We start from the raw sequence: 26,885 nt of genomic DNA, 5'->3' as shown, positions 1-26,885 counted from the left end.
TCGCTTGATCGATAGATTTATGTGAGATAGATAGATTGTACTAGACTGTACATATCTCTACTGATGTGTTGTGTTGCAATAACACACGTTTATGAATATATATATTCTTTTCTATATGAAAATTTTACAGGTAATCAACAACCATCTAAAGCTAACAATGACCAGCTAACTAACCCTCTCCCTACCACAAATTGAACCACCAACATTTAAGCAACCATAACATGCACACTGCTCCCCCTCTGCCTCTCTGTCCTCCTATCTGCCCTTGACCCCACTATCATCACCACCGCCATCCCCTCCATAGGAAGCACTTACCACTGCGCTACCGGCTACACCTGGATAGGCGGAGCATACACTCTCGCTTACGCCGCCGTAACTCCCGTTTGGGGCACTATCGCCGACTTATGGGGCCGGAAGCCAGTGATTCTGATCGCAGTGGCTATATTTCTTGAGGGTAGTCTGCTGTGTATTGTAGCACTGCATATAGACGCCCTCCTCGCCGGCCGAGTGTTCCAGGGCCTAGGTGGTTCTGGTATGGGTATCATGGTTAAAATTTTATAAGCGATCTAATTTTATTACGAGACAGGGGTCTCTTTCTTGCCATCACATAATTAGCCTCGGCCATCAGGAGTGCAGTGGGACCTGTCCTCAGTGGTGTATTCATTACATAACTCAGCTGGCGATGGTGCTTCTGGTTCCACCGTACGTCTACACCCACTTGTTTACCCACCAACCCACAGCTAACTGATAACAGTACCCATCGGCGCCCTCTCCAACGCCGTCCTCCATTACCTTCACGTCCCCAATCCCCGAACACCTTGAACGACCGGCCTAAAAGCCATCGACTGGACCGGCATCCTCCTAATTGTCGGCTCCGCACTGATGATCCTCCTCGCCCTCGACCTTGGCGATGTAATCTACCCCTGGTCATCAGCAACAATGGGCTCCGTCCGCTCGCTTGTCACCGCGATAGCAGTAGTAGTTAGGGGCGTGGTATTCCAGAACAAGATGACGGCTGCTAATGGAGCACTGCCCGATAGACTCTGTGGTGACAATGCGCTGGCGAGGAAGTCTGATGGGGACCTTGCGGCGTCGAATGCGGAGAAGAATAGTGGTCTCAAGGCAAGTGAGCAGGTTGCTGTCAGAGAGACGTATTTCAGGGCCTTGGGATGGTATGGGTTAGGTATGTTGCTTTTGCGGGGTTGACGTCGGCGTTTACGCTGTTTGTGAGGGCTCATGATTTGAAAATGGAAAATGAGATGGGCAGTGTTGGGGGTTGTGAGGGAACGTGAGAATGAAACGGGGGGTGAGGTTGAAATGGATGGTATGCGAGATAGAAGTTGTCGGACTTGTGAAGCCATTTAAAGATCGTACACGAGGTTTCAGGTTACAATTCAACGCAGTGTATGTTATTGTATCAAGAAAAGAATCTAGCTGAGCTGCGAAGAAAAGGTAAAATAATACCAAATCAGAAAAAGAGGAGATGTGAGGGATGTTGATTTGGCATACCAGTCAAGGTATAGTATGTTGGGCTCTGTTATATGGCCGCGCGATAGTTCCTGATAATGATTCTCACTGGGTTTTGTTTAATACCTCCTACATCTCTGTAACGGACCTGGCTACAAATGAAGGCCAGGCTATTCAGTCCTGCCCCTGCTTCTATTTCTCGATGTTCAATTGTATGCCGAGCCCACAAACATTGCCACTCAGACGAATCCCATCCAAAATTTCGCGTATGTCTGTGACGAATATCTTTCGGGAATAGTGGGACCTCGACCCAGCGGGAAATATTTCCTTGATCGGCAAAATATCCAGCTTCTTCACACTGACAAGATTGTGGTACTCTTTAGCGTACGAATACGAGGAGCGCCAGGCGGAAGCACCCGAGCCCGACCCACACTTGCGGCGTTTTAACAAGGACTTCATGCTAGTCTAGAACGACGAAGATCAATGAGAGGAGGAGAATGTATAGACAGGGGTGGCGAGGACTGGAAATAGAGATTTTTTCAATGTAAGTGACCTTGATTTGTCCAGCAGAAAATGCTTGAGGGGAACCCGTATCGGACATGGTCGTAAAAGGAAATCGAAAGAAAGGTAAATCAATACAAGAATAGCTAAATATTACAAATAAAAGATAGAAAATAGGGCACGAAGTAGGTCACGACTGAGAGGATCTATAATAGTATAATCGCCTCGAAGCTGATAATATTTGGACGCTATCTGATACTATGATAAGGTAACCGCCTGGTTCATCGACGCGACTTATAACAGGCAGGCAGTGTTCACTTGTACAAAAGAAGAAATGCACCGACCCTTCATTTTCTTCAGAACGGCCCTTAGTAGTCAACGAAGACGGCAGCTATGGCCAACCCATCATGGCATGCGAAATTGGCGAGATAGTCGATCTCCGCGCCACGAGGGTTCAAAATAACCAAGGCAAGGACAACAACCCCTTTCCTTAGCGTAGCCCCTGGAGATTAACGTAGCTTTCACCACATCCTAAATCAGTCTCGCTCGTCGAGAGCATGTTGTACGGCTTCCATCTGTGGAAGATAAGTTGCACGAGCAGCATCGGGATGGTATCGAACAGATACATATAAATCTCGTGCGAAACAAGGTAGCCGTCATGTCCCTGCACAAACTCAACAACTCGGTAAACACATCTGAAGATAATGAGAGCGGCCATGATATAGAGGATGTAGAGCAGATTCTTCCACGGCCCACCTGGCACCCTGGTCGGGTTGCTGCGAATCCGCAATGAAAACTTGACCGACACATATAAGAAGAACCCGAAGAAAAGCAGTTGTATTACTAGGCCAAAGACGAGAATCTTCTGACCGATGTCGCCCAGGCCGTTAATCGCCATCATCCCTCCACCGCTGCACTGTAGGAGGAAGGCGAGGACATCTCCAATAACAAAGAGTTTGGTCACTTTTGCCGGAGCGATAATGGAAAGTTCCGGTCGTTGTGTGCACCTCACGATTCGTCCATAGCACATGTAAATAGTGGCGGCGTAGAGTGAGGGCGGGAGCAGAATCAACAGGGATTGACTGATGTAGGGGCCGAGGCTGTTGGGGTCTGTGGCAGAGACGGCGCGGCTTATGTATCCGAATGTCATCACTAGTTTTTCGTTCCTGGGTTAGTCAAGGATCATTTCTCATCTTCAATCTCGGCAACTCTTCTTGTGTTTTCCCAGGGATAAAGTCAAACGTACTGAAGGAGCCAACAATAAAGGCCGTAAAGAACCAGGCCCTGGCTCTAATGAATGCTTGCCACACATGGAGACCTGCGCTGATTCCGAATACCAGTGCAAAAACAACACTAGCCGCTACACTTGGCTTGTAGTTGTAGAGCGAGTACCCATCATTACCATCAGCCATTGACGTTGCTGTCTCTGGAGTGATTGGTAGGATTGAAGTATGCCAATATATATCCTCAGATACTGAGTGTCTGGAATTGCCGAATAAAATTTCTCATGTAGTAGGGACTACCGCTGAGAATATAAGAACATAGGAAGCAAAAGTCCTGGTCTATCAGGAAAAGATAAAATAATGTGACGAAGAGCCAAAAAGTAACAAGGGGCATGGCTGGCAATAAAGGTCCATGAAAATGGTTGCGCATAGAATACTGTGGAGCTGTGCAATCGTGAACGGAGTACATAGTATCAAGAATATCATTAGTTAACGAATACGAGCTGACTGGGCGGCTATTTGGTGGAGTATTGAATCCTGATGTTTGGACCCTGGCTGGAAACTTTATCTGTACTCTATTATTCTACGCCTAATTCGTCCGGTCACACAATCTAGGCATGGCAAAGCTTGACTGTAGGACCGGGGCTCGCTCTGCTTGGCTCGTCTAGTAAGTGGGTCAATCTAAATTCGGACCATTCTTCGACCTGAAAAGTGAATATTTTTGACAGTATTCCTTCTCCTTAGAGTATCAGAATACTGCAAGAGAGCCCGCTAGGTTACAGGTCTGAGTGCATAGCTCACTAACTGCACTGTACAGTATGTGTGCTCTAGTTTGCCTGTACGAGGCAAGATATGAAACGGAAACGATTCTGTGCGTGGCTACGAGCAAGACCATAAAGGCTACTACACCTAAATAGTATGTTCTAATAAGTAAAATTGACGAATAGGGGAAAGGGTTTCTGGAAATCCGCTGACGCGGAGCTTGACCAACTTCGCATAAGCGGGTCTTGTTGGTTTACGCAGTCTATTGTGAAATCCATGGCTGAACGCCCCCTAGGTATAGTGCCTTCCTACTTGTGTTTAAATTCGGGTATAGTGCTTACGAAACCCAAGCTTAAGATTGCGCGCCAGTCTTTCTCGAGACTCACAAGTGGAGCCGAAAGTAAAATGCAGGGCCCAGTGTTAAAGACCATGTGCCGTAATTTCCTTGAAGTTCAGTATTGTTTTTGGCCTAGGATTGGGGGAAACCCAGTATGGCATGGAATTAGGACACATCGTTCGCTTTCTTATACCTGTCGCTCTATTGATGTCACTCTTCCACATTACTCTCTATTCAAGTTATTATCGTTAGTATTCTTCGAGTCTCGGTTCAGAAGCCTCACCATACTTGCGTGTCAGCTTAACAGTTATTTTATTAAAAGACTGGCTTAAAATTATGTTTCCTGATATGGAAACATTTGCTCCTTAGGACCCTCGAATGTCTTGGTCTAAGCATCTTATCGTTCTTTAAATGTCTAGCTAGGCTATCTACGCGTTTAATCCAGAGGATAGTCTTCCTCTTCACCATAGCATTCTCTGAGAAATTTCTGCATGCACATGTTACTTCGCCCATCAAATTTTCAAGGTCTATAATGTCCATGGATGTTCCCATGATCGGCTGCCGAATTTTCAGGAGCAGTGGTTCCCATGCTTCTCCCTACTTGGTTTCCCTGGAACCGCTCATTGCGACCACTTCTGTATTACCGATCTGGTACGCTCACTCAGTTACTCATCAATGTTTCTAGCATAACGTTCTTCGATTAGTCAAAACGACTCAAACAGCAACCTGAAAGCCAAGATCGCTGATCTGGGGCTTCCCCCCACCTTTTTCCTCACTGGTAAGACAAATCAGCAAAATTAGCCTTTCAGGTCAATAGTCCGTCATATCCGCCTAAAAGTTGCTACGGACGTGAGATATGGTGTCGAGCAGTATAGGCTAATGGGGCATCATGGATCGCGCTAGTCATGACTGAAATTTGGACGAGGACAATCGATATGGGGAGCAGGCTTATGGACGGAAATCCAGAAATGGCGGGCGCAAGTCCAACCAGAGACAATCATTCGCAGAGAATAGTATAATCCCGGATAAAGGGCAATCATGTAAAGGCGGCGAAGGAGAAGCGGGAAGGCTGTATCCAAAGGCACTACCCCGATGAAAGAATATTGGCATTGCCACATGTGCAGAGGTAAGGAGGGATTTTTTCTGGCCGAGTCCTCCCACATGCTCCCCGTCAAAGGAAGTTTGCAGGATAAACCAACACTGTCTCCTTTCCCTTAGCATGGAGAGAATCTGGCGACAGACTCAGGATTGTCCGTGACCCAAGACATGGCAGAACAATGGAGTTGAAATTCCGGTCAAAGTTAGGGCATGACCGAGACCCCGGGGGGAGAGCGGTTTATTATATGAGGTTGCCATTTTCCGTCATGGTCAACCATGCTGGATTTGCATACTTTTTGCGGTTAGTGACTCTCTCGGACCAAGGTGCCTTTTACGTTGAATTGCCCAAAACGTGAACAGCTCCTGGACCAGGGTTCCAGGGCAATAAAACACTGCCAGAAACGGCATCACATAGGCGAGTCACTCACCATGGCCCAGTTCATGAGAAACTCAGTGCTGACTCAGAAACACGAGCTGCAGTTGAGGCTTCACATTTGGGGTTTCCCAAAGCGATATTGAGAACAAGTTAAGAGGTGAAGCACCTGTGTGGGCCTAATCACGTTCACACCTCTAAGCCCACCTCGTTTACGACCCAAGACACATATGGTCTCCAGGGCTCATGCAGGTGATCCCAAATACTGCGCGCGACGCGTAAGCTCCAACCCTCCATCCACCAATGGTGCCTGAAATGATGCAGTACAAGGCAATAATGAGCTAGTATCACTAGTGCCATTGGGTCATTCTCTTTAAGAAGCTTCAGGTATTTGGATTCAAGGCCGAAAGGCCAACGCAGGGCCAATTCGACACGGCGCGGCTTATCTTGGTAGATCTCCATCATGTCTTTCAAATGACTGATAGCCGCACCGTAGCAGTCCACGTCATGGTCCCCAAATTGTCCGCCCCGAGTCTCATTCAGTGACTTCAGCTGGGACAGGGCAACCTCAACGGTTTCCGGTAGAGGCCAATGTTTGGTGTCATCCACTTGGGTGAACACATCCGCCAACTTCCCTTCTCTGACCCAGTTCCATGATGCGCCCAGAATCTCTCGAAGCCCTCTGCATAGTGTAAATGCCTGGATGAGGTCCTGTACAGAGTCGTGGTTCGCCATGAGCGGAGAACAAGGAGGAATGGCGAACGTCAATTGCAGAAGTAAACTGGCAAATAAGAAGATGGGGTGGCTATTTTCACGGTTGATGGAAGGAAGGACAGGTCGGAATAAAGCGAGTGCTCGGTTTTGATGCTCCAATGCGATTGAGAAGTAGCGGGTCCTAGAGACGGGAGCGCTGGTGCGAGCGATATGGAGAGCAGATAATGCTAGTAAGCCATGCAGGACAAATGGATACTCTAAGCCCTCCTTCGGCAACACCCATCGGTATAGATCTTCGAACTGCTGGTCGTGGGCCATGGTGGCGTATGTCGAAGAGCACCACTGCAGAAGCAGTTCCATATTGCTTAGATTTAGCTCGGGGGCTTGCGGAAGAGGGTCGCTGCTACCCATCCAGCCTAAGGATGGTGGAGTCGAAGACGTAGTGGGTGATTTGCGGCGACCAGACGAGTTCTCGGTCTGTGGAGGCTGCATCCACTCATCCCTGGGAGCGTAGACACATTCAGTGCTGCGATTCAAACAATTGCTGCATTCCGGCTGACGCTCATCACACTGCAAGCGCACGTGAGTAAAAAGACTTGTGAGTCACCGTGGAACTAAACATAATACAGCAGAGCTACAACACACGGTTGGACTGACATATACTGAACGCGCAGTGAGGCAAAGGGGAGCTAGCATGACAGTACCTTGACTCTTCGCCTTTTGCACGCAATGCATCCATGACGAGACTTGCGATGTGACCGACGCGATGGCATTGTGGAATACTGATCAATGGCAAATCCTGGCAAGGCCAAGAGCCAACGGCGAGGAGAAAGAAAAGCGGGAAAAGACAAAAAATATCATTTGCGAGATGGCATGTGCCGGTCGGTGATCTCATTCCCATCTTCATCTTTGGGGTCAGCCCCTTCCCGTACCAGACTATCACGTGCGGTAAGGCTGAATCCGCCCCAACGGCGTTCCGAGCGCATCTTTCGGCATATAGCAAGTACGCTGTTCTCATATATGCATGACACTGTACCCTATATCCTGTATACTGCTGGGCACCTCCTCCCTAACCGTAGATATATAAAGTGACCGTTTCCTTGTCTTATGGCTTCTAATTACCTCCAGCTATGTATCCAGAGATAATAGTCATTCAAGAATAGCTTTAACCTCAGCCCTCGGGTGTCCCCTTCTACGTAGATTTGCTACAATATAGAATTATCATATAATAAATTTTGATTGGCCTCAGCGTTTTTGTCCTGCTCCCAGTACATGTTAACCTTGACTTCTGTTTGAGCCATTGATGACTCCAAATTCTTCACGTAAGAAAATTAATGAAGGAAGGGACGAATAATCTCCAATCCATTGCACACAATGTCATTCCATTGGCTGAACAAAGAGCAGCCCAGGCGGGGGCGGAGAAATGAAGTAAATCGAGGGACTACTCACAGCAAACCAGTTATCATTCGCAAATACAGGTCACACCAGGTCGTCTGCCTCAGAAGCTTGGGCCTATCGTTGACCCGTGCCTGGGACTTCGCATCTTGAGGGCTCATGTTCAGAAAGGGTTCAGGCCAAGCTATTCTCAACCTAAGTCACAAACCAGGTTCATAGAAGACAGCGGATGCCGATGTTAGGGATTTGATGGTGATGTGAATGAAATCACGACTGCGGAGATCGTGCCTCAAATACCGTGAATAATGCTTCGCAGCAGAGTTATCCCAGTCTGGAGTTTCATGCCATTTGCAGTTGATGTTTGTATACTGCACTTCATTATCATCACGTTCAAGTAACCCACACAGAGTTGACGAAGGATACCCTGATTGGTTGGACAGACGTTGCTAACAACATCAAACTATGGAGTACTCATTTTCGTCTACGCCGGGTGCTCCAGGTAGGATTTCAGATTGTGGCAGAGTAGACCGTCCCCAGCCACTGTGACCCAACCAACAAGGCTGATTAAACGATCCGAGGGTCAATTGTGGGGTGGAGTAAAGTTTGTAAGAAAGGTGTCCAGCGATATGCCAGATACGAATACGATACCGTAATTTATCAGGGGAAAAAGGTACAGAATTGAGCGAGCCTTTTAAGCTTGTTTTCTGGAAGCAACCCAAATCTGACTCAATGGTCTCTTCAGCATATATTTCCATGGATCTTGCCAGTTATATCTGTCCGTAGAAATATCCCCTTCCATTCCTTCGCGAAAGTTCCCTAGAGCGATATGAATAATACGAGTACGGTCAAATGACTTCTCGGGTCCCTGTGTGAAGTATCTTTTTGCCCTTTGAATCCAATACTATAAAGGGGGGGGATCGTTAGACTAGCAGAAATAACAACACCATCTTCCATTACCTATCCCTTTCAGAAAGAAAAGGAAAGCATTCAACATGTCCAACGATGACTCTACTTGGACCTACTATCACTATGATCCTTCATTACCAGCGGCCTTGATCTTCACGATTTTGTTCGGCATAAGCTCGGTGGTTCACACGATTCAAATGCTGCGTACGCGCACTTGGTGCTTTATTCCCTATGTTATAGGGGGCTACTGTGAGCAATAAGCCGTCCATATCCCCACAAATTCTCTCGATATCCCCAAGGGTGGAGAGAGTGGAGCCTCGTCGAGGATTAGATAACTAACCATCATTGATTGAACTCTTTTAGTTGAGTGTGTCGGATACATTGGCCGTGCTCTAGGACATTATGAGACACCAAATTGGACTTTGGGGCCTTATGTACTGCAAAGCCTTCTAATTCTCGTTGCTCCTGCCTTGTTCGCTGCTTCCATATATATGGTGCTGGGGAGACTTATTCTCATCACTAAGCATCCAGAATATGCTATTGTGAAACCCCGATGGCTGACGAGATTCTTCGTCTCCGGAGATGTAATATCTTTCCTTGTCCAAGCAGCCGGTGAGTCTATAGTTCCTTACGTTTCTTCATAAGAAGAAGCCTTTTGTTGATCTGCTTTTCCCTTGAAATTTATCCTATTTTTCCTCGCCCACCTATCACTGCCTGTCTTGTTACACGTATGCTGACGTTATAATGAATTCAGGTGCGGGAATCATGGTCACCGGAGCGAACGGGATGAGGACGGGTGAAGATGTTGTGATTGCCGGTCTGTTCATTCAGATCGCCTTCTTTGGACTGTTCATAGTCACCGCTACCGTGTTTCTTTGGCGTATGCAGCGCAACCAGTCTGCCGCCCGGCTCACTATTCCAGGTCTTCCATGGCGAAAGAACCTGCTAGTGATGTACGCCGCCTGTCTTCTTATTATGGCGCGGTCAGTCTTTCGCGTTATCGAATACATTCAAGGGAACAACGGCTACCTGCTCCGCCACGAGGTCTTTCTCTACGTCTTCGACGGGGTCCTCATGTTCATGCAGATGCTGCTCTACAACATGTGCCATCCGAGTGAGCTGATCTCCATAGGAAAGACGGCAATCTTGCCAAATGGCCAGTCTAGCAGTGTCCGCTTGCGCCCGTTCTTTGTGTAAGCTATTGCGAAACGGCGGGAGAAAAAGAAGCATGAGATACGAAAAAAGTGGCAATTGAGAGGAGGACCGCCGGGGAAAAAGAGTCAATCCTAGAACACGTGCTTTGCTTCAGCGTGATTCACATTTTTCTTGAACGAACATAGAGATGCTAGTATTCAACCGATGTACTTAGTATATATACCCAGAATATGATGGCCCTCACTACATAAAATACAAATGGTTCAGAGCTCAGCAGAGTCAACTACTAATGTAGACTTGCACAAAGCTATCTCAATAAATAGGTAGTCTTTCATGGCCTAATATGATCTGTTCAATCACATGACATTCCCCATAGAAAATTTATGGACAAATCGCAGGTATGATTTCCCGTCACAAAGTGTCCAAAATCCTGAAAGGTAGCAAGGCCTGTGTGGCTGTGTCGCTTCCCCATATTAGCTCTGTTGTCAAGGCATGCGAGATATGAAAAGACTTATTACATTCTTGATGTAGTAACCACGGCTAGTGTACGATGTGAGAGATGAGTAGCCTGATAATCAAGCAGAAGACCCATACTGCCTTGCACGGTAGGCCTCGTATGACTAATTGATCAACTTATGTCTACTCTGCTTCTTCATTCTCAATATCTTAATCTCATCTTTCCCAATCAAGATCCTAGGTACCCATTTTGCTACTTTCTCGCTAATGGAGCAAGTGGGGGCGAGAGAAGGATATAAACGAAAGAAAACCTAAATTTATCCTTCTATTGAGAGGGTTGGCTATTCTGCCTGAAAGGGAAATTACGGCAGATGTTGTAGCCAGACCGCTTCCCCACAAGACCCATGCAATAGTTACCCACTTCGTACGAGTTAGTCCTTTGGCACAAGGCTCTATCCCTAACATTTTCATACATTATTATGTGCCTGGGAATAAAGGGAATAAAACCGTACGGGTCATTCAAGTGTAAGCCCAGAAAACCTCTCAAGTCTGGTATTCGTACACTAACCAAGTCAGGCCATCTTTGACTCCCAGAGGAGAAATTGAACATGTAAATCAGTTCTATCGATCGCCTTAGGAGGCCTGACCGGTGTGGAGGTGGCACCTCCTAGAATATATCTCTAGCCACATCCGATAGTTCTGTATCTCACGGTTTATCTCAAGGTTTGGGGCATTCTTAGTCGAGGAGTCTCTTTCAAGAAAGGCAAGGCTACCTTATAACTACGGCGAACAGCAAAGACACTCTAGGTCAGTCCACGCGCTTAAGGCACCTAGGTGAGGGTGTGGCATATTAGACGGATGGACGCACTTGCTACCCGCTCCTTCTGTAGCGTCCCCAGCAGAATATCAGGCCCAACCCTATGCCGAGGGCGATGCTCACCCAGAAATGTGCTGACCACGGTATGTGGGTATTTCTTCGCGTTTCCGGAACGGGAATTACTGACTGCCCGTATTCGTTCTCTAATGCGTTTATGGATTAGCCTAAAACTTAAAAAGAAGCGGGTAATAATAGTCATGCTCTATTATCTCTGATTGGCCATGAACGCCATTGGAACTGTGGAACGTAATTGATCATCGATGCCTTCGGTTTCTTATCTGACCCAGAACGTATTGAGGGGACATGTAAATCTCTGTGCTATCGTATCCTATGGAAATAGGACGTCCACTACTAACATTGGTGTACCACAACCACCCCGTCATTTAGCCGGATACCGTCCTCCACTGGGAATTAAGATATAATAAGAGAAATTGAGGTGATCCTTGCCAGTTGTGGGATTTGCCCCTGTTCTTGCGTTCAACACAAAACATCGAAAGGAAAGGTAGAAACAATCAATTACTTGGCCGCTTGAAGTATGAGGCCCCAAATGTTGAGCTGGCAGAGTGACAGTTCCTCGATTTGCTTGGGACGTGCTATGATGACCACAGTAGGATCCTGTGTGGTCACCGCCCCACCAACAATCCCCAAAGACTGATCACACCCGCAGAGCTTTATGCTAGTCAATATGGCTATCACGCAGGTTCCATTCTCTATCAGGCCACCGCGTGGCGAACGGTGCCAAGTCCTCATTCTCTCGCACTAGCCAGGGGAGTTTTCACATTCGCGCACTTGGTGAGCTTGAAGTCGATGTTTCTCCATTTGTGGCTTGGATGTGAATATACGCCCAGACGCTACATTTCGTTGATCCTCTGAAATCCGGCTATTCCTATATTTTCACAATGTTGATCAGTAACATGGGACTGAACGCAGATTTTCACGAGAAATTAGAGAGTATGAAGGAACCGCGTGGCCTTCTCAATTACGGTCCCAAGCTACTTTTGCCGAACGACAAGTTCTCTACCTCCTCGGCGCTCCCGCCCAGGTTTGGCAGTATAGTTTCCGTGTGAATCGCCTTATGGAACGCGGTGCAAGATGCTTTGTTACAGCGTTTAGATTATACCTCCCTTATGGGTCGTATATCTGGAAATACGATATGCGTCTTCCCTTACAATGCCTCGCCAAGCCGGCCGCCGGATATCTTTCGCTTTAAGTTTTCCTTTTCTGGTAAAGTGAACGATATAAGCATAGTGACATCATGTGCAAGTCCTGATGATATTCTCAATCTCCGCGGAGGGAAGTAAATCGCCCTTCAGTCCTGAGCACTAGACGACAGCGGCGCAAAGCTCGATGATATTCGACTTGATAACCTGCAAATATACACACTAGATCCCCTTTTTCCACACCCGCTTCTACTTTTGAATATACTGTCAAAGATTATAGACCTTGGATCGGTGTGGCATGGGAATTGCGAGGTAACCTGCATATTTGGCTCGCTTCGAATCGGAATGCCGGCTCCTTCACAGAATGTAATATGTCAGAAAGGCAGAGAATGTTAAACGCAGTTGATCTATTCAATTAAATTTTTGCTTATCGCAGCCAAGATGTATCGTTATTATATCCTTAAATTGATATGCAATTTCCGTGGGGGCACTGAAGGATATCTATCTTGCGGCCAATTATGTCACGACAGTAATCGCTTTATGCATCATAAACCAATTTGCCCCGCAGAATCTTTGCAGAGAAGCAAAGGATGAGCATGAGAAAAAAAGTCATGTTGATGAGCAGGAACAAGTTGACCTTTACTCTTTGGACACCACTCTACAAATTATTAGAAGCTACGGGAGATCTCTCCGTCAGCTGGCCGAATAGCCAGAATATGTTGTTTTGGTGCAGCTGTTAGCCCTGCGACAGAAAATATCGCTATGGCACTGGATAGAAGGGGTATACGCTTATATAGAAAACCGAAGCACATAAAATAGCTGCGACCGACAAGAGGGCAATATGTGGACTTTACCGTGGTACGTGATGAATGTTTAGATGATCAGCCCCGTGGCGCTAATATGGACTGCCTTTACTGCCTTCCTAGAAGATGTTTACAGGAAAGGGATCCAAAGCTAAGAGAGTTATCACCAGCAAGGTCAAAGGGTCAGAGTGACCGCAGTACGCAGCAATACAGATTAGGCCCCTGGGAGAGACTGGGTAGCAAACCCGTGGTAATGATCACCCTGGTTCAGGGTCGCAAACCGATATTCTCTGGGGTCGTCATCGGTACAACAAGGGCAGAATTCTCACCGCCATTACGAACACGAATACGAAAATGATGTGAATGAGTATTCCCGATCAGCGGTGGGCATGTGGCGTCCAAAGAATGCCTGTCTAGATGGACCTTTCCTATCGTCTATATAAATGAGGGGTTGGAACCCCCCTCAACTTACATGAGAATGGAGTCAAACCGTTCGAACAAATCCTCCTCGGCCTGATGTTAATTTTCCGATTCAGCCCATGGGCAGTTCTTGCTCTGACTTCTACAGTTTGCTGCTCAAGGGCTGGCAGCAATGACCAATTCTCCGGCGACATTGATCCCGGAACATTCCTAAGCCCATCAGCGGTCACACGGCCTCGATTTCGATACTGGCTTCCTGATCCCAGCGTTGATGAGCAGACCATGAGAGACGACATAAAGTCAGCCGCAAATGTGGGAGCTGGAGGCGTGGAATACTTGCCTTGGTATAACGCCGGCGGCTTCCTTGGTCCTGCTCCTCCAGGGGACGACTGGGGCAGATACGGAGTTGGCACACCCGCATTTAACAGACTGTTTCAGGCTGCTCTAGAAGCTCATCGGGATGCTGGTACAGTGATGGACTTTGCCATCGGACCCAATCAAGGGCAGGGTGTACCGGCGGATCCTAATGACGAAGGCCTGCAGTGGGACTTGGTACGTCTACGAGAAGTGGTAAATGATTGAAAAGCTTTATCACAATATCCTCAATCTTTCCGCTTTTCCTTGCGGCGAAAAGAGGTCATCTGCCTTGAATTGTGAAGCTGACGTTCCCGCCTTCTTTTCTCTTACTATCAGATACCATTCTCGACAGCGATTCCTGTCAATGGAACCTTTGCTGGGATTATTCCGGGATGGGGGACAGGTGAACTATTTGCAGTCATTTCAGCCGAAGTGTTGGAAAGAATTGACAACTCCACTGCGTCGTCCGCTGCTCATGTTCCCCACACTCGTCTCGTTGTCAAAGAATCTTCGCTCACGGATCGAACTGATGAGGTGTCTTCCACTGGACATCTGTCTATCACCTATCCCACAAGCTCCAGCCAACGCACATACTGGCTGTTCGCATTCTATCAACGCTTGACCCAGGATCAAAATTTAATATTCACGTCGAATGAAACGGATGCGATTGTTGAAAACGGAGCATATATGGTTGATCATTTTAGTTCCCGGGGCGCCGAGACGGTGATCAATTTCTGGGATAAATACGTCCTCAGTGAGAATGTGAGATCCCTGCTTGCTGAAGTGGGAAACTATGGTAAGAAGGGCCCATGGTAGAATGACTCCTCTGAATCCTGTCTGACATGCTTTATAGCCTGGGAGGACAGCATCGAAATCAAATCGAATATATCCTGGTCCAGGTCCCTTCCGAACCTGTTTGAGCAGAAGCATGGATACAGTCTCATCAAATACTTGCCCTTGATAATGTTTGACAATAATAATATTGCCATCCAGTCAAGCAATCCGGGGCCCGTCCAGTGCGTTACGGACGCGCTCGACGAAGGGATTCGCTACGTCAACGACTTTCGCGAAGCACTGGTGGAGGGATACAGTAAGTATTTACAGAGACTGACAGAATGGGCGACAACAGATCTCGGTCTACAGATGTCAGTACAGCCCGCCTACAACCTTCCCATGGATATGGAGGCGACTGTTCCCGTAGTGAACGCACCCGAGTGTGAGAGTCTTGGATTTCAGGACAATATTGATGGTTACAGGCAGTTCTCTGGACCGGCTATACTGGCGGGCAAGAGGATCGTATCCAACGAAATGGGCGCCGTGTCCATGGCAGCATTCCGGTACCAGATCTCTAGCCTATTGTGGTCTATCAACCGCGCGGTCGTGGGAGGCGTCAATCAGTTTGTCATTCATGGTCTGTCCTATACTGGGAACTACTGGGCAACAACATGGCCAGGCTATACCGCATTCTCATATTTTTACGGTGAATTGTGGTCGAATAAACAGCCGGCCTGGGATCATGGCTTCGCCGACTTCCTGGGATACGTGAGCCGGCTTCAATTCAGTCAACAAGCAGGTCCTCTGAAGACGGATATCGCTGTCTACAACAAGCAGTCTGCCACGGACCCTAGCTTCCGCTGGCACGCAGGAAATATGGCTCGGCTGATTGATGCAGGTAAGCGAGGCCTCTTTGTCCGTTATCAGCTGCCCATTCACCTTTGCTGACATTTTTGTCGTAGGCTATAGTTACAACTACCTATCCCCTGAAAACTTGAACCTTGAACAAGCATATGTCCGGAACATGACCCTTGGACCGGACAGCCCAGCTTACAAGGCCCTACTTATTTACGGCACGTCAAATGTAACATACGAGTCCATCAGTAAGATTCGACAATTCGCAGAGGCGGGATTACCGGTCATCTTAGTTGGCGGAGATCCGCCCCAATACGCCACTGCTAGCGCTCCTAGTCACGCAATCTTCATAGAGGCTATATCTGAGCTGAAACACACCAAGAACGTCTTTGCGGTCTCTGAAGGCGAACTGATTGGAAGGTTAGCTTCTCTCAACTTGGATCCTCGAATTCGAGTACAAACCAACAGCACCTGGTACACGACCTGGCGTGAGTCAGTCAGGGAAGATGTACAGTTCGCATTCGTCTATAATGACGGTGAGGCCAGCACTGGCCACCTTGTGGTGTCCAGCGAAAAAACCCCACATCTTCTTGACATGTGGACTGGGCTTTGTAAGCCGGTACTTGAGTACCATCAGGCTAACGGCAAAACCATCATTCCTCTCGCGCTTGAGGCAAATCAGACTGCTTTGATCGCTCTTAGCGGGCCTTCCGTTCAGTGGTTACGTGCACCGGCGATTCACGCCATTCAGGCCCCTTCCACGATCCAAGGGTACGAGTTTGGAAGAAACTCCGCCGACTCCCTTAAGCTTCATGTCGCCGCTGGTCCGATTGACCGGCCCCTTGTCCTTTCCGATGGCCGAAACTACACCTTCCCACCTGGAGAGAGAGTAGCAAAGAGTTTCGTCCTCGGCAACTGGTCCCTCACGGCGGAGCACTGGGCCTCCCCAGCCAACTTGTCTGATGCCTCCCAAATTGCTTACAAGTTTAACACCACCCACCACTTGGAAGCCCTCGTCCTATGGACTCAGATACCAAGCCTCACGAATGCGTCTGGACTGGGGTATTACAGTACCAGCTTCGATTGGCCACCCCATACAGGCTCGGCAGACGGCGCATATATCCTGCTCCCTAAGGTCCTGCATACTCTTCGCGTGAAGGTCAACGGCCACCAAATACCACCACCCGACTACAATGCACCCAAGCTAGATATCGGCTCTTATTTGCAGAAGGGACGAAACGAAGTCGTGATTGAGGTTCCCACCGTAATGTGGAATTATATTCGAAGCATCTTTGATCGCATCGTAATGGCAGGTTATCCACCGCTTATTAGCCTCACCAATCCCGGGCACTTGCCGGAGCTCATCGACACAGGCCTCAGTGGAATCGTGCAAGTGGTACCGTACGTGAAATGGCGTGTCAAGCTTTGAGTCGTTGAGGGGATTCTGTTGAACAATGAGGTGCAATAGTCGGCTTCTCGCCAGAAATGCACCGACCCTTCTTGCTAAGATAGATAGCAAGAGACAAAAATACTTATAACCCTTGTACCATGCTCTAAAATTTTGCGTTTGGCCGGATTGGGGTTGCTAAGCAGTTGCGGTTACTGGACCAACAAGAAATCCCGTAAGAAGTGCCTATTCTCGGAAGTCAATCAAACGAGAGGCTATAGAAGGACAGGGTACTGATAACGTCGTGGCGCGTGCGTTCCTTTCCATGCTATCGGTGAGTTTGCTGCTCAGCTTGCGAACGCGTATCTTGAACTTCCCCTCCCCGCTTTTAGGACTTTCCTCCGAGGCACCGTAGCCTGTTACCAACGTTCTCTGCTTTTTTCTAAATCTGAGACTAAAACTTCATTACCCCATGCAGCGTCTAGATGGCCTTCTATTCAGTACTAGAATTTAAAGCGAGATGGACATTGAGCCAGTCATGCCGTACCCAAAAATCACTTTGGTCCTAACAAATAAGGAGAGTCTTATCCGACATGGACCAGGGCATATCAAATGCTCTGTCCACATACGATTTCCTGAATGACATTAGTTAATGATGGGGAAGTATGAAAAGGGTCTTCAGCAGGCATCCGCAACCCGTCCAGACTCCCATAAACAAATTGGTGCCGATTTGTTGCACCCCAAACTCATAGCAAGCATGCCCCACGTAGAAAAGATTATCCCTCCCTCCCAGGAAACCGACAACACGACTCCCCACAAAGGCACTTCTTGCTCAATTGGCGCCAATAATTATCCGAATAGTCGACAGTGATTTCAGTCCCTGCCATGATGCCCCGTGAGACCACTATTATGCGCTCCATGCCCCTCCAGTAGAACCGTTGGAACTGGCTGTTCGGTCGACATGAGTGATTAATAAATCGGGTGAAATTGCCCATCTGCCCCTGATATATTTGGTATGTTCGACCACGTGAGCCACCCAGCATTACGTCTACTCCTTCTATGCCGTTTGTAATGAGACCTGTGAATTCCCCTATGACGGTTCCGCGATCGAAGTTCTATTTCTGCGTCAGTAAAGTATCAAGGAAACGGGTTCGCGATTCACGCAAAAGAGGTTAGGTAACTCACACAGCGCGCAATGACACCATTGTTCTTCCCAGTCGACGTCCGAAATATCTGAACCGGCACTGGATGATTAACACCACCAAATAGCGCTGGGAAGCACAAGCATTGATTCTTCTCAATCTCATCTGACTGTCTTGCTTTGCATACGAGACACACATCGGGATCTAGCTCTGGTACACGACGTGGATCCTGTGCCCCAAAGGCAGCAGTATCTAGCACACTCTGGTCAATGAACTGATACTGAAAACCTTGAGGAAGGTCAAGATGCGCGTATGTTGAAGCTAAAGGGACAGCTGGACCCTCAGACAAGGTTACCCACTCATGCGGGTGGCCGTGGTAGGCGATCGAGGTATCTTGCCTGATAACTTGCAGCAGGTCCCGCCATCCCGGGTGAAGAGTGTCGGCCGCTACCTCGAAGCTAGATCGCAGATGCCGTAAACGGGTGAATAATCCTTCCCCGAACTCCGTGCGATACTTGCAGAACCGATATATCCCGGTACTGGCGAATATAAGAGACGCCCAACCGCCTGTATCTTTAATTTCTTTGTAACCGCGCCAGATTGCCCTATATCTGTGTTAGTTATGCAATCGGTCAATGGGAGAGGCGAAAGCAGTACATTCGATTACGAAGATCCTTTTCCTTCCAATTGAGAACCACGCAAGCCTCCTTCAGAGCCATCATTCGCACATCTGTCATTGATAGCTGAGGCTTCTCTAGTCGGATAACGGCAACGCGTGCTTCGAAACATTCTACCCAGTATGCTTGGACGATCATTTCCAGAGCACGGGAGGATTGACTTTGGTTGTAGTATTTCAAGCATAGGGTGTTGATCTCGCGAAAGACCTTCTCATGTTAGTCAAGTCCATGTCAACGCTATCGGGACGGTTACCTCGAGACTGACGCCTGTTCGGATGTCCGTAGTGGATTGTATGATCTGATTCTGTTAGTGAATGAATCGTACTTCCTTTCATAGGGGAATCATACCGAAGGCAGACGACTCAGCTTTACAGGCGAATGTAACTGTCGCCATATCCCTGCTATAAGCTTATCGGCCGAGGTGGGTTCCAGCACAGGCAAGGAGTACTCCTGCCGTGGGTTCTTTCGTTGCGGAAAGCGGGTGTCACTGTGGACCTGTCGCACAGAAGGCTTGGATCCACTGGAATCGGCAGCAGCTTCCGACGATAAGCTTTCGTACTCAGCATCACTTAATTCATTTGGCTGAATGGCGGTTGCCTTTGCTAGTCGAAGTGCGCTTACGGTCTTGCGCCGCTTGTTGGGATGGCTCTGGGCGTTCTCATTTTCACGGCATCCGTTGGAGTCAATGGTTGTAGTACCATATTCTGTGCTGATCTGTAAAACCTGTTACTCGTAATATTCTACTATTGGCCGCCAGTAAACCTACCCTAGAGTCAGGCGTTGAGACCGGAGTGGGTGGCAACGGCACTGCCTGCCCACTTCGAAGATCAATATATCCCTAGGCAAAGTCAGGCAAGGTCGGAATCGTGCGTGAAAGAACCAATATTTACCAGAATGAACCCGCTTTCTGGCCCTGACGTCGTCTCCTCATTGACTAAGGAAGCTTCGATCTTGAGGTAGAGCTGCGATCCGCCATCTTCTTTTGAGCCACCGTCCTTACTTGCACTCTTCTGCTTTCTATTCACACTCTGTCGCACAGCCTGTACGGCCGAGTGAAGATGCGCCGGAAAGGTTGGGTTCTGAAGAATGCTCGACAACTGCGAGACAAGGGGTAGTGCTATAGAGTCCATTATACCGCAAGAATGGCCTATTACTGAAAATGTTGAGAGCATACTATTATGAAGAGGGTCTTTACTCGGCTATCGGCTACCTCTGGGATGCCAAGAAGGGCAGATTCTGCTCGGGCAGAATTGCTGACTAATTTTATCTCATCAATCAACCCAGTCAACTATCCAAGATCGTTCTTTGCTCTAGCAAGTCAGGCAGGCCAATATTATATATATAGAATGCTTTTCAAAGAGAGTAGGTAACAATAGAATCAGGTCTTGCTCTCTCCGAGGCTGCGAGCAGTATGTTGTGTTGACGCAACATTCAAGGGCAGTTGACCGTCCACCCCAACATAAGAACTTTCCATTTCGGCCCTACAAAATCGGCTAGGTGGGTTGGGATATGTGTAGAAGCGAAAGGGTCTTAGGTCTGGTACAGGCCCAATTATTGTTAGTATAAGTAAGAGATACTCTCTTCTTACCGTCCCCTTTCTATACATGACACACATTCAAACCATCATGCCCGACACCAAGTACCTAAGTAGGCAGAGTCCAAATTCTTACTCGTATGACGACCGGACAGGATGGAGACGCTTTCGTGTCTTGAATCCATGCAGAGGCATGTATTACGATGTCTGTCGGCGACTACCCTACTACTGGAGTGATATTCGAGATGCGCTCACTTATCGAACCATTGCAAGTACCATTCGCATATACTTCATCAAGTAGGTCCTAGGTCCCTGAATGCACCACTTTGGTATTGTTCTCTCTGACGTATTCAGTATTCTCCCTGCCATCGCCTACACATTGGATATGTATCGCCGGACCGGAGAGTTCTACGGTATTAATGAAGCGCTATTTTCCTCGGCCCTCGCAGCTATAGTGTTCAGCGTCCTAGGCGCACAACCACTTACTATTGTCGGTATCACTGGACTCATATCGCTGTTCAACTACACCATATATGATATTGTAGTCATATACGAGCCTGCCATATACGCTAACTTCATGTGCTGGACTGCTATCTGGGCGGCGATCTTTCATTGGATTGTTGCTGTGTGTAACCTCTGCGACTATATGCGCTATGTGACTGACTTTTCATCTGAGTCATTTGGTGCATATGTTGGGATTATCTATTGCAGTAAGTCTGACAAAGATTATTTTCTTGCAGGGATTCGTACTAAGTTGAGCAGTAAAGGGCGTTGAAGAGCTCGTCAACGAGTTCACCGTCTACGGGCCAACCGCAGGCTTCATGAGTTGCATGATTGCCATTCTGTACTTCTTTACAATATACGGACTTGAGTTGCTAGGCTCAAGCACAATCTGCCGACCATGGTTTCGTGGATTACTGGCTGATTATGCTTATGTGGTAAGATTTACCCCTTATCCACTTCTGATGACCTTACACTCACTCTCAACCAGATTGGAACCATCTTCTGGGTAGGATTCGCACATATCCCCGGCAACCTCAAGGAGACCGGTATTTCATTCGTGCCCATAACTCGAGCATTTTATCCGACACAACCACGTGGTTGGCTGGTTCACTTCTGGGAATTGGAGACAAAATGGGTCTTTGCAGCCCTACCTTTCGGATTCTTGGTCATGCTGCTCTTCTATTATGACCATGTAAGTGGTTCAATCCCCAGTCGACAAGACTGGCACTTTACCTTCGTTGACATACTAACACCGAACAGAACGTCAGCAGCCTCGGTGCTCAAGGCAGACAATACCCCCTGAAAAAGCCAGCCGGGTTCCACTGGGACTTCTTTCTCCTCGGATGCACCACCTTCATCGCCGGAATCACCGGCATTCCAATGCCCAACGGCCTCGTCCCACAGGTATAACCACCCAATTCACTTTTCCCCCACGCACATAAACTCCTTACTAAACAACCTACCAATGCAGGCCCCCGTCCACACCACCTCTCTAACCGTCACCGAAACAACCCTCCACATCATCCCCACCTCGAACCCAGACGACCCCGAATGCACCGAACTCCGCCACCCCATCACTACCCCCACAGCCGTGATCGAGCAACGCATCTCCCACTTCCTCATGGGCCTGGCCATAATCGGCACAATGACCGGTCCCCTCCTGATAGTCCTACACACCATGCCCGCTGCCGTCTTCGCAGGTGTCTTCTTCATAGTAGGATGGGGATCCATTGAATCGAACGGTATCCTGCATAAGATTATCTTTCTACTTCGGGAGGATCGGTTCATCCCGCGGAATGAGAAATTACTCCAAGTTCCGAAGCGGAAGATTGTTCTTTACGTGATGTGCCAGGTTGTGGGAGTCGCGGCATGCGTGGCTATCTCTCAAACTATTGCGGCCATAGGGTTCCCAATTCTGATTATAGGTTTGATTCCATTCCGGGTGTGGGTTATGCCGAGGTGGTTCGGGGCGGAGGAGTTGGGGTTTTTGGATGGGTTGACGGCGGATGGGGAGGCGGTTTTGTGTAGTTTGGGGGGTCCGCCTAGGTTTCCTGGGGAGGTGGGGAGGGGGTTTTAGGGCGAGAGGAAGAATAATGGAGGGCGAGGAGGAGTTGCTTCGCTAGAGGAGTGGGAAATAATTGAAAGCTAATATAGCGATGGCCAAGAGAGAAGGTGAATATTTCCAAATCGTATTCTAGAGGTTCTAGCAGAGTGGTAAACTGAGACGTATGGTTGTTATCGGGAGACTTCTGCTTGATACCAATACTTACTTCTATTTGAGGCCAACAGTCTGACTTTCTGTCTCACACCTACTCTCTGCCAAATAGGATCTGAGAGCATGTTGCCAATAAGTTAGGAACATACTGGATTACTGCCCCAGCCTTCTTCTCAAACCGCCCTCCGCCAATACGAAGATTAGTTTAAGGCTCCGGGGAAAGTGTTGTGATTACACATCTCGAGTCTCAGTATCACAACCTTGGCTTAAGGGGAGTGGAGTTTACCACTGCTATTAATCTGTGCTACTACGCCTCGTCAGCTGATAATATATCTAGATCTGGTACATTAGCTGAATACAACAATATAGCGCTCAATCAACAGAGTCTCTTCCCGTGTCCGGCGGCCAGATGCCGCAACGCATGGATACAGTGATTGATTTCTGGTGACTTCGGCGTGTGATCATTCATGCAGGTTGCTGAATTGCCTAGCCTGATAACACTTTGGCATACTAACAACAATAAACCCCAAGGATATGCTATCTCCATTGGTGTATGTACACAATATCTAGTCATATCATACAAGCCTGCTCACCTCAATATCAGTTTCAATGCGGACCGCGCCGAGTGGGATATCCATGTTCCGGCGATGCCCGTACTCACTCGGGCTGACTTGAACATCTGAAACGAGCTTGTCGACACTGCTGCAGCCTGCATGTCCCTTTTGCCACGAAACAGTGTCTTTCCGCTCACCGAGATGCGAGCCCATATGGCTAGGGGACTTTCTACTCCCTTGATTGCTACCCAAGCGAACCTTTGAATCTGTAGTATTCCGCAGTGCCTTCGCCAAGGCAATACAGTTAGGCACGCTAATGGAGATAATGGAGATTGATCCCTCCAGTACGGACCAATAGCAGTATTTGACAAAGAGCCAGGTGAAGTCCTGGCTCATGATGGGTATGACTTGGACGACAGCGACGAGACGGCCAAGGGATAGCACGACGACCGAGTAAGCCATCATGAAGGCAGTCAGGAGGTATACGCGTCGCTTTAGACTGACTTGCAGACCCCAGATCATGGGGATTGGTAGGCACAAGATGTACAGGTCGATCGTAGACGAAAGAGCAGCCGTTGAGATATACCATTGGAATTGGGCGATGCATGTTCCTGGTAATGTAGTGTTCCAGACCTTCGGGATGGGGTGGCATTCAAGAATGGTAGAGATCCATGCTGCTAAGAGCCATCCAGATGTGAGCCCACCCACGATCCAGAGGTGTATGCGAAAGGCGCGGTTGTTGGATCGAAATACGCGTGCGTAGAAAAACAAGGCCGAAATCTTTGGCACACAGACTGAGCCGTCGAAGAAAAACGTTGCCACGTATAGGTAGCGGGCGCCGGTCGTGATATATTCTGGGTCTATTGCGGCAACTACATCCATATGATAGCCGAGACCGATTTGCCTCCATGCCAGCACGAGGGAGAGAACGATTAACTCGAGCGGCTGGGTCAAATGACAATGCAGTCAGAAACGTATGTTACTTTGTCGGTGTATAGAAGCAGGCATACCAACGCGAGGATGGCGAAGAAGTCATCCCACCACCAGTCTTGATGGGCAACAAATTTACTGATAATCCGAAGCGTTGTGAATACCGTGATGAGGACAATAAGAAGAATGGTTGTAATGAAAATCCCTTCTCCGCAGTCGGGAGTACCATTGGGGATGTCTAGCGCCATGAGGGACACAGTCAAAGGAACTTAAGGCGAATACTGTGACCTTTGCAACCAGGAAAAGCAAGAACAAAGGAGGACGCCGTATGGGAATTGGTAAATAACATACGACTGTAGGACCTATCCGTGTCATCAATGACGGGAGCGGAGCGAACGAAGTTAGTGGCGGCTCAGCCTTGTGCCCGCTGTCAGTTTTCAATGTCAGCGTCAGGGCATCCTGGCCTCGTTGGGAATCCAACATGCTGACGGCAGGCCGCATTCAATCGCAAGGCAATCAAGCCAAGAAAAGAGGGGAAGAAAGAAAACTTGACGCTAAGGGGCTGAGTGAAGAGGCCCTAAGGCATCAAGTAAGCACTAAAAGAACAGGGATCAATAGGACTCAGAGTAGTGTTTGTCAAGCTTTACGACGATCCCAATGGTTAACCCTTGTTTGTACTGCATGTCACAACGCCCCCCGCCCCTTTGTCTCCAATAGCTCGCGTTCACTTCTGAGGGGGCGGTGCTCTTTAAAAGGGTGGCCGGAGGGGTTCATTCCCACTCTCTGTACTATCGCTGCAGTCACATCCCCCCAAAATTATTCTCTCCTCTTTCTCGTCGACAATATACCGCAAATATGGCCTGGTCACAAGTGTCAGCCCACCGCTGGGAGCGTCCCGGAGATGGCCTTGAGAACTATTTTGCCTTGATCGCATCTCTTTCTGCCGCTGCCTGCAATGGCAGGCGTCATTACACCATTTTCACCAAACTCCAACTTGAGTTGGACATTCCGGTGACTGAGGTGGAGGCATCCTTGAAGAAGGCCTGGACGCAGCTGCGGTACGAACAGCCCCAGATAGCCACAGTCCACAACGGCACAACCAAAGTCTATGAGGTGCCCGACGAGACAGCCTTGCAGGCTTGGGTTACATCGACCGTGATCACGTCTGCAGCGGCCAACGCAGAGGACTTGTACGCCACTATCACGCCTATTGCGCAGGCTACTCTGTACTACCTGCCTGCCTCCTCCCAATTGGTCCTACGTACCCCACATGAAACGATCGATGGCATTGGAGTCATTCGGTTGTTGGACCGTCTGCTAAGCATCCTAGTGTCTCCACCCACGGAGAATATCACGTTTGGCGATGAACCCTCCCGATTAGCGCCTACCCTTCGTGAAATCCTCGGGGTGGCTGAGCAACCGACCCCTGAGGAGTTGGAAAGAGTAATGGCGCTCTATAAGCCTTACATGGACTACGCTCCTGGAATCGGGCCTGTCTCTAACCTCGGCAATCGTCCGGCCGGCCAGTCACAACATGCGAGGCTGGATATACCCACGCGTACTACCGAGGCCATCATCCAGGCCTGCAAAGCGAAAGGCATCACTGTTACTTCCGCGGTCCACGCAGCCTACATTCAGACGATTAAGAAGCATGCCGATCCTGACCATCCATCGTGCCATTATGTCAATACTGCGCAGTTCAATCTCCGCCCCTACCTGCCCAAACATGGGGCGCAGTACACTGCCTCGCTTGGTTACACCTTGTTTCCGGTGCACCTGGAGTCTCCAAACTCATTCGACCAAACGGCGCAAGCTCTTAACCGCTTTTACCGGACGACGTTCGCCAATGATCCCAGTAAGCTGCCTTTGGTGCCGCATATGACGGACATTCTGTTTGCTGTCACCCAAAGTCCGGAGTATCAGAAGGGTCCAGTCCCTAGAGACGCAATTCCTAGCAGCCTGGGAATAATTGAGAAATACATGCAGCGGTCCTACGGAACCAACAGATTGATCATTCGGGATTTCATGCTCGGAGTCGACGTTGTAATGGGCATGAATATGTTGCTTATGTCCACCTTCCGGGACCAATTGCAGCTCGTGTACAGCTTCAATGACGCGTACCACGAACCCGAGCATATCATGCAGTATCTGCAGGGAATTGTGGAAGTCCTTACGGAGGAACTATTGGCAAACTGAGGCAGACAAAGCGAGTCCCCCTCTTACACTTGTCACATGCAGATCATATTAGTCTATCAATAGGAAATGGCAGAAATTATCGGTCCTTCTTGAAGCGTCCGCCCCAAACAACTGCGTGTACAGCATACAGTCTTGTTTGCCCAACCGAGTAAGCAAAGTGACGGTCAAAATATGTACCTCACAGAATAGCCTTGTTACCATCGTCTGACTCTGCATCTTTTGTTGGCACACTCCTTCCTATTAAAGTAAAGATGTGCAGATTACTGTCTACTGGCGTGACCACGGACTCACACAGTAGGCTTCCAAACGATACACTACCCTCCATTTGCCTTCCATTGAAGGATGCATGATATGCACCCCTCAGTAGATTCCTGTAGTAAACATATGCGTGCAAGAAACCCACTCGGATGCACCGTTACTCGTAGTTCAAAGGTTTGATTAAATTAAGGCTGTAGTTCTCACGCCCCATCCCGTCGCGCTTTGTCGGCGAGATTGCCTTGAGTGAGGGCACATTCATGACTACCAGTGTCTCCGATCTATATTTAGTAGTGTCCAAGTGTAAGAGGATGCTTACACAAGGTTGGGATCAAGAATAGTTGGAGAGTATGAGAACG

The 26,885-nt window shown here is 48.4% G+C and overlaps 9 protein-coding genes across 9 annotated transcripts; 5 read left to right on the top strand and 4 right to left on the bottom strand.

Annotated features, from left to right (window-relative positions):
• Nucleotides 1-939: 939 nt before the first annotated feature.
• Nucleotides 940-1,936, top strand: BO88DRAFT_456071 (uncharacterized protein; the record flags this gene model as incomplete). The annotated part of the gene is made up of 2 exons (XM_025710906.1): nt 940-1,183; nt 1,851-1,936. 2 exons carry the CDS (start codon nt 940-942, stop codon nt 1,934-1,936), a joined length of 330 nt encoding a protein of 109 aa, XP_025560461.1.
• A 522-nt stretch (nt 1,937-2,458) lies between these two features.
• On the bottom strand, nt 2,459-3,380 carry BO88DRAFT_345714 (RTA1 domain-containing protein; the record flags this gene model as incomplete). The annotated part of the gene is made up of 2 exons (XM_025703307.1): nt 2,459-3,120; nt 3,215-3,380. The coding sequence occupies 2 exons, from the start codon at nt 3,378-3,380 to the stop codon at nt 2,459-2,461; spliced, it is 828 nt and encodes a 275-aa protein (XP_025560460.1).
• A 2,570-nt stretch (nt 3,381-5,950) lies between these two features.
• BO88DRAFT_345946 (Zn(II)2Cys6 transcription factor domain-containing protein) lies at nt 5,951-7,248 on the bottom strand (the record flags this gene model as incomplete). The annotated part of the gene is made up of 2 exons (XM_025703323.1): nt 5,951-7,045; nt 7,180-7,248. 2 exons carry the CDS (start codon nt 7,246-7,248, stop codon nt 5,951-5,953), a joined length of 1,164 nt encoding a protein of 387 aa, XP_025560459.1.
• A 1,370-nt stretch (nt 7,249-8,618) lies between these two features.
• On the top strand, nt 8,619-10,155 carry BO88DRAFT_469141 (RTA1 domain-containing protein). The gene is made up of 3 exons (XM_025711604.1): nt 8,619-9,025; nt 9,140-9,388; nt 9,531-10,155. Exons 1-3 carry the CDS (start codon nt 8,863-8,865, stop codon nt 9,971-9,973), a joined length of 855 nt encoding a protein of 284 aa, XP_025560458.1. The 5' UTR covers nt 8,619-8,862; the 3' UTR covers nt 9,974-10,155.
• Nucleotides 10,156-12,163: 2,008 nt separating this feature from the next.
• Nucleotides 12,164-17,069, top strand: BO88DRAFT_489788 (uncharacterized protein; the record flags this gene model as incomplete). Its single annotated transcript, XM_025712732.1, has 5 exons — nt 12,164-12,314; nt 13,796-14,199; nt 14,341-14,800; nt 14,858-15,676; nt 15,741-17,069. The coding sequence occupies 5 exons, from the start codon at nt 12,164-12,166 to the stop codon at nt 17,060-17,062; spliced, it is 3,156 nt and encodes a 1,051-aa protein (XP_025560457.1). The 3' UTR covers nt 17,063-17,069.
• Nucleotides 17,070-17,555: 486 nt separating this feature from the next.
• On the bottom strand, nt 17,556-19,969 carry BO88DRAFT_445463 (SET domain-containing protein; the record flags this gene model as incomplete). The annotated part of the gene is made up of 7 exons (XM_025710212.1): nt 17,556-18,135; nt 18,206-18,767; nt 18,820-19,046; nt 19,105-19,137; nt 19,188-19,553; nt 19,606-19,677; nt 19,730-19,969. The coding sequence occupies 7 exons, from the start codon at nt 19,967-19,969 to the stop codon at nt 17,797-17,799; spliced, it is 1,839 nt and encodes a 612-aa protein (XP_025560456.1). The 3' UTR covers nt 17,556-17,796.
• A 495-nt stretch (nt 19,970-20,464) lies between these two features.
• Nucleotides 20,465-22,453, top strand: BO88DRAFT_469125 (uncharacterized protein; the record flags this gene model as incomplete). The annotated part of the gene is made up of 6 exons (XM_025711603.1): nt 20,465-20,670; nt 20,728-21,083; nt 21,136-21,311; nt 21,365-21,568; nt 21,637-21,780; nt 21,848-22,453. 6 exons carry the CDS (start codon nt 20,465-20,467, stop codon nt 22,451-22,453), a joined length of 1,692 nt encoding a protein of 563 aa, XP_025560455.1.
• Nucleotides 22,454-23,081: 628 nt separating this feature from the next.
• BO88DRAFT_469123 (uncharacterized protein) lies at nt 23,082-24,359 on the bottom strand. The gene is made up of 2 exons (XM_025711602.1): nt 24,156-24,359; nt 23,082-24,090 (listed from the first exon to the last, which is right to left on the bottom strand). The coding sequence occupies exons 1-2, from the start codon at nt 24,321-24,323 to the stop codon at nt 23,167-23,169; spliced, it is 1,092 nt and encodes a 363-aa protein (XP_025560454.1). The 5' UTR covers nt 24,324-24,359; the 3' UTR covers nt 23,082-23,166.
• Nucleotides 24,360-24,878: 519 nt separating this feature from the next.
• Nucleotides 24,879-26,271, top strand: BO88DRAFT_489786 (uncharacterized protein; the record flags this gene model as incomplete). The annotated part of the gene is made up of 1 exon (XM_025712731.1): nt 24,879-26,271. The coding sequence occupies exon 1, from the start codon at nt 24,931-24,933 to the stop codon at nt 26,269-26,271; it is 1,341 nt and encodes a 446-aa protein (XP_025560453.1). The 5' UTR covers nt 24,879-24,930.
• Nucleotides 26,272-26,885: the final 614 nt, after the last annotated feature.

Source organism: Aspergillus vadensis (assembly GCF_003184925.1).
Source record: "Aspergillus vadensis CBS 113365 unplaced genomic scaffold BO88scaffold_20, whole genome shotgun sequence".
In the NCBI taxonomy this organism is placed as follows: Eukaryota; Fungi; Ascomycota; class Eurotiomycetes; order Eurotiales; family Aspergillaceae; genus Aspergillus; species Aspergillus vadensis.
The sequence above is the reverse complement of the archived record's forward strand: the minus strand, read 5'-3'. Positions and strand labels throughout refer to the sequence as shown.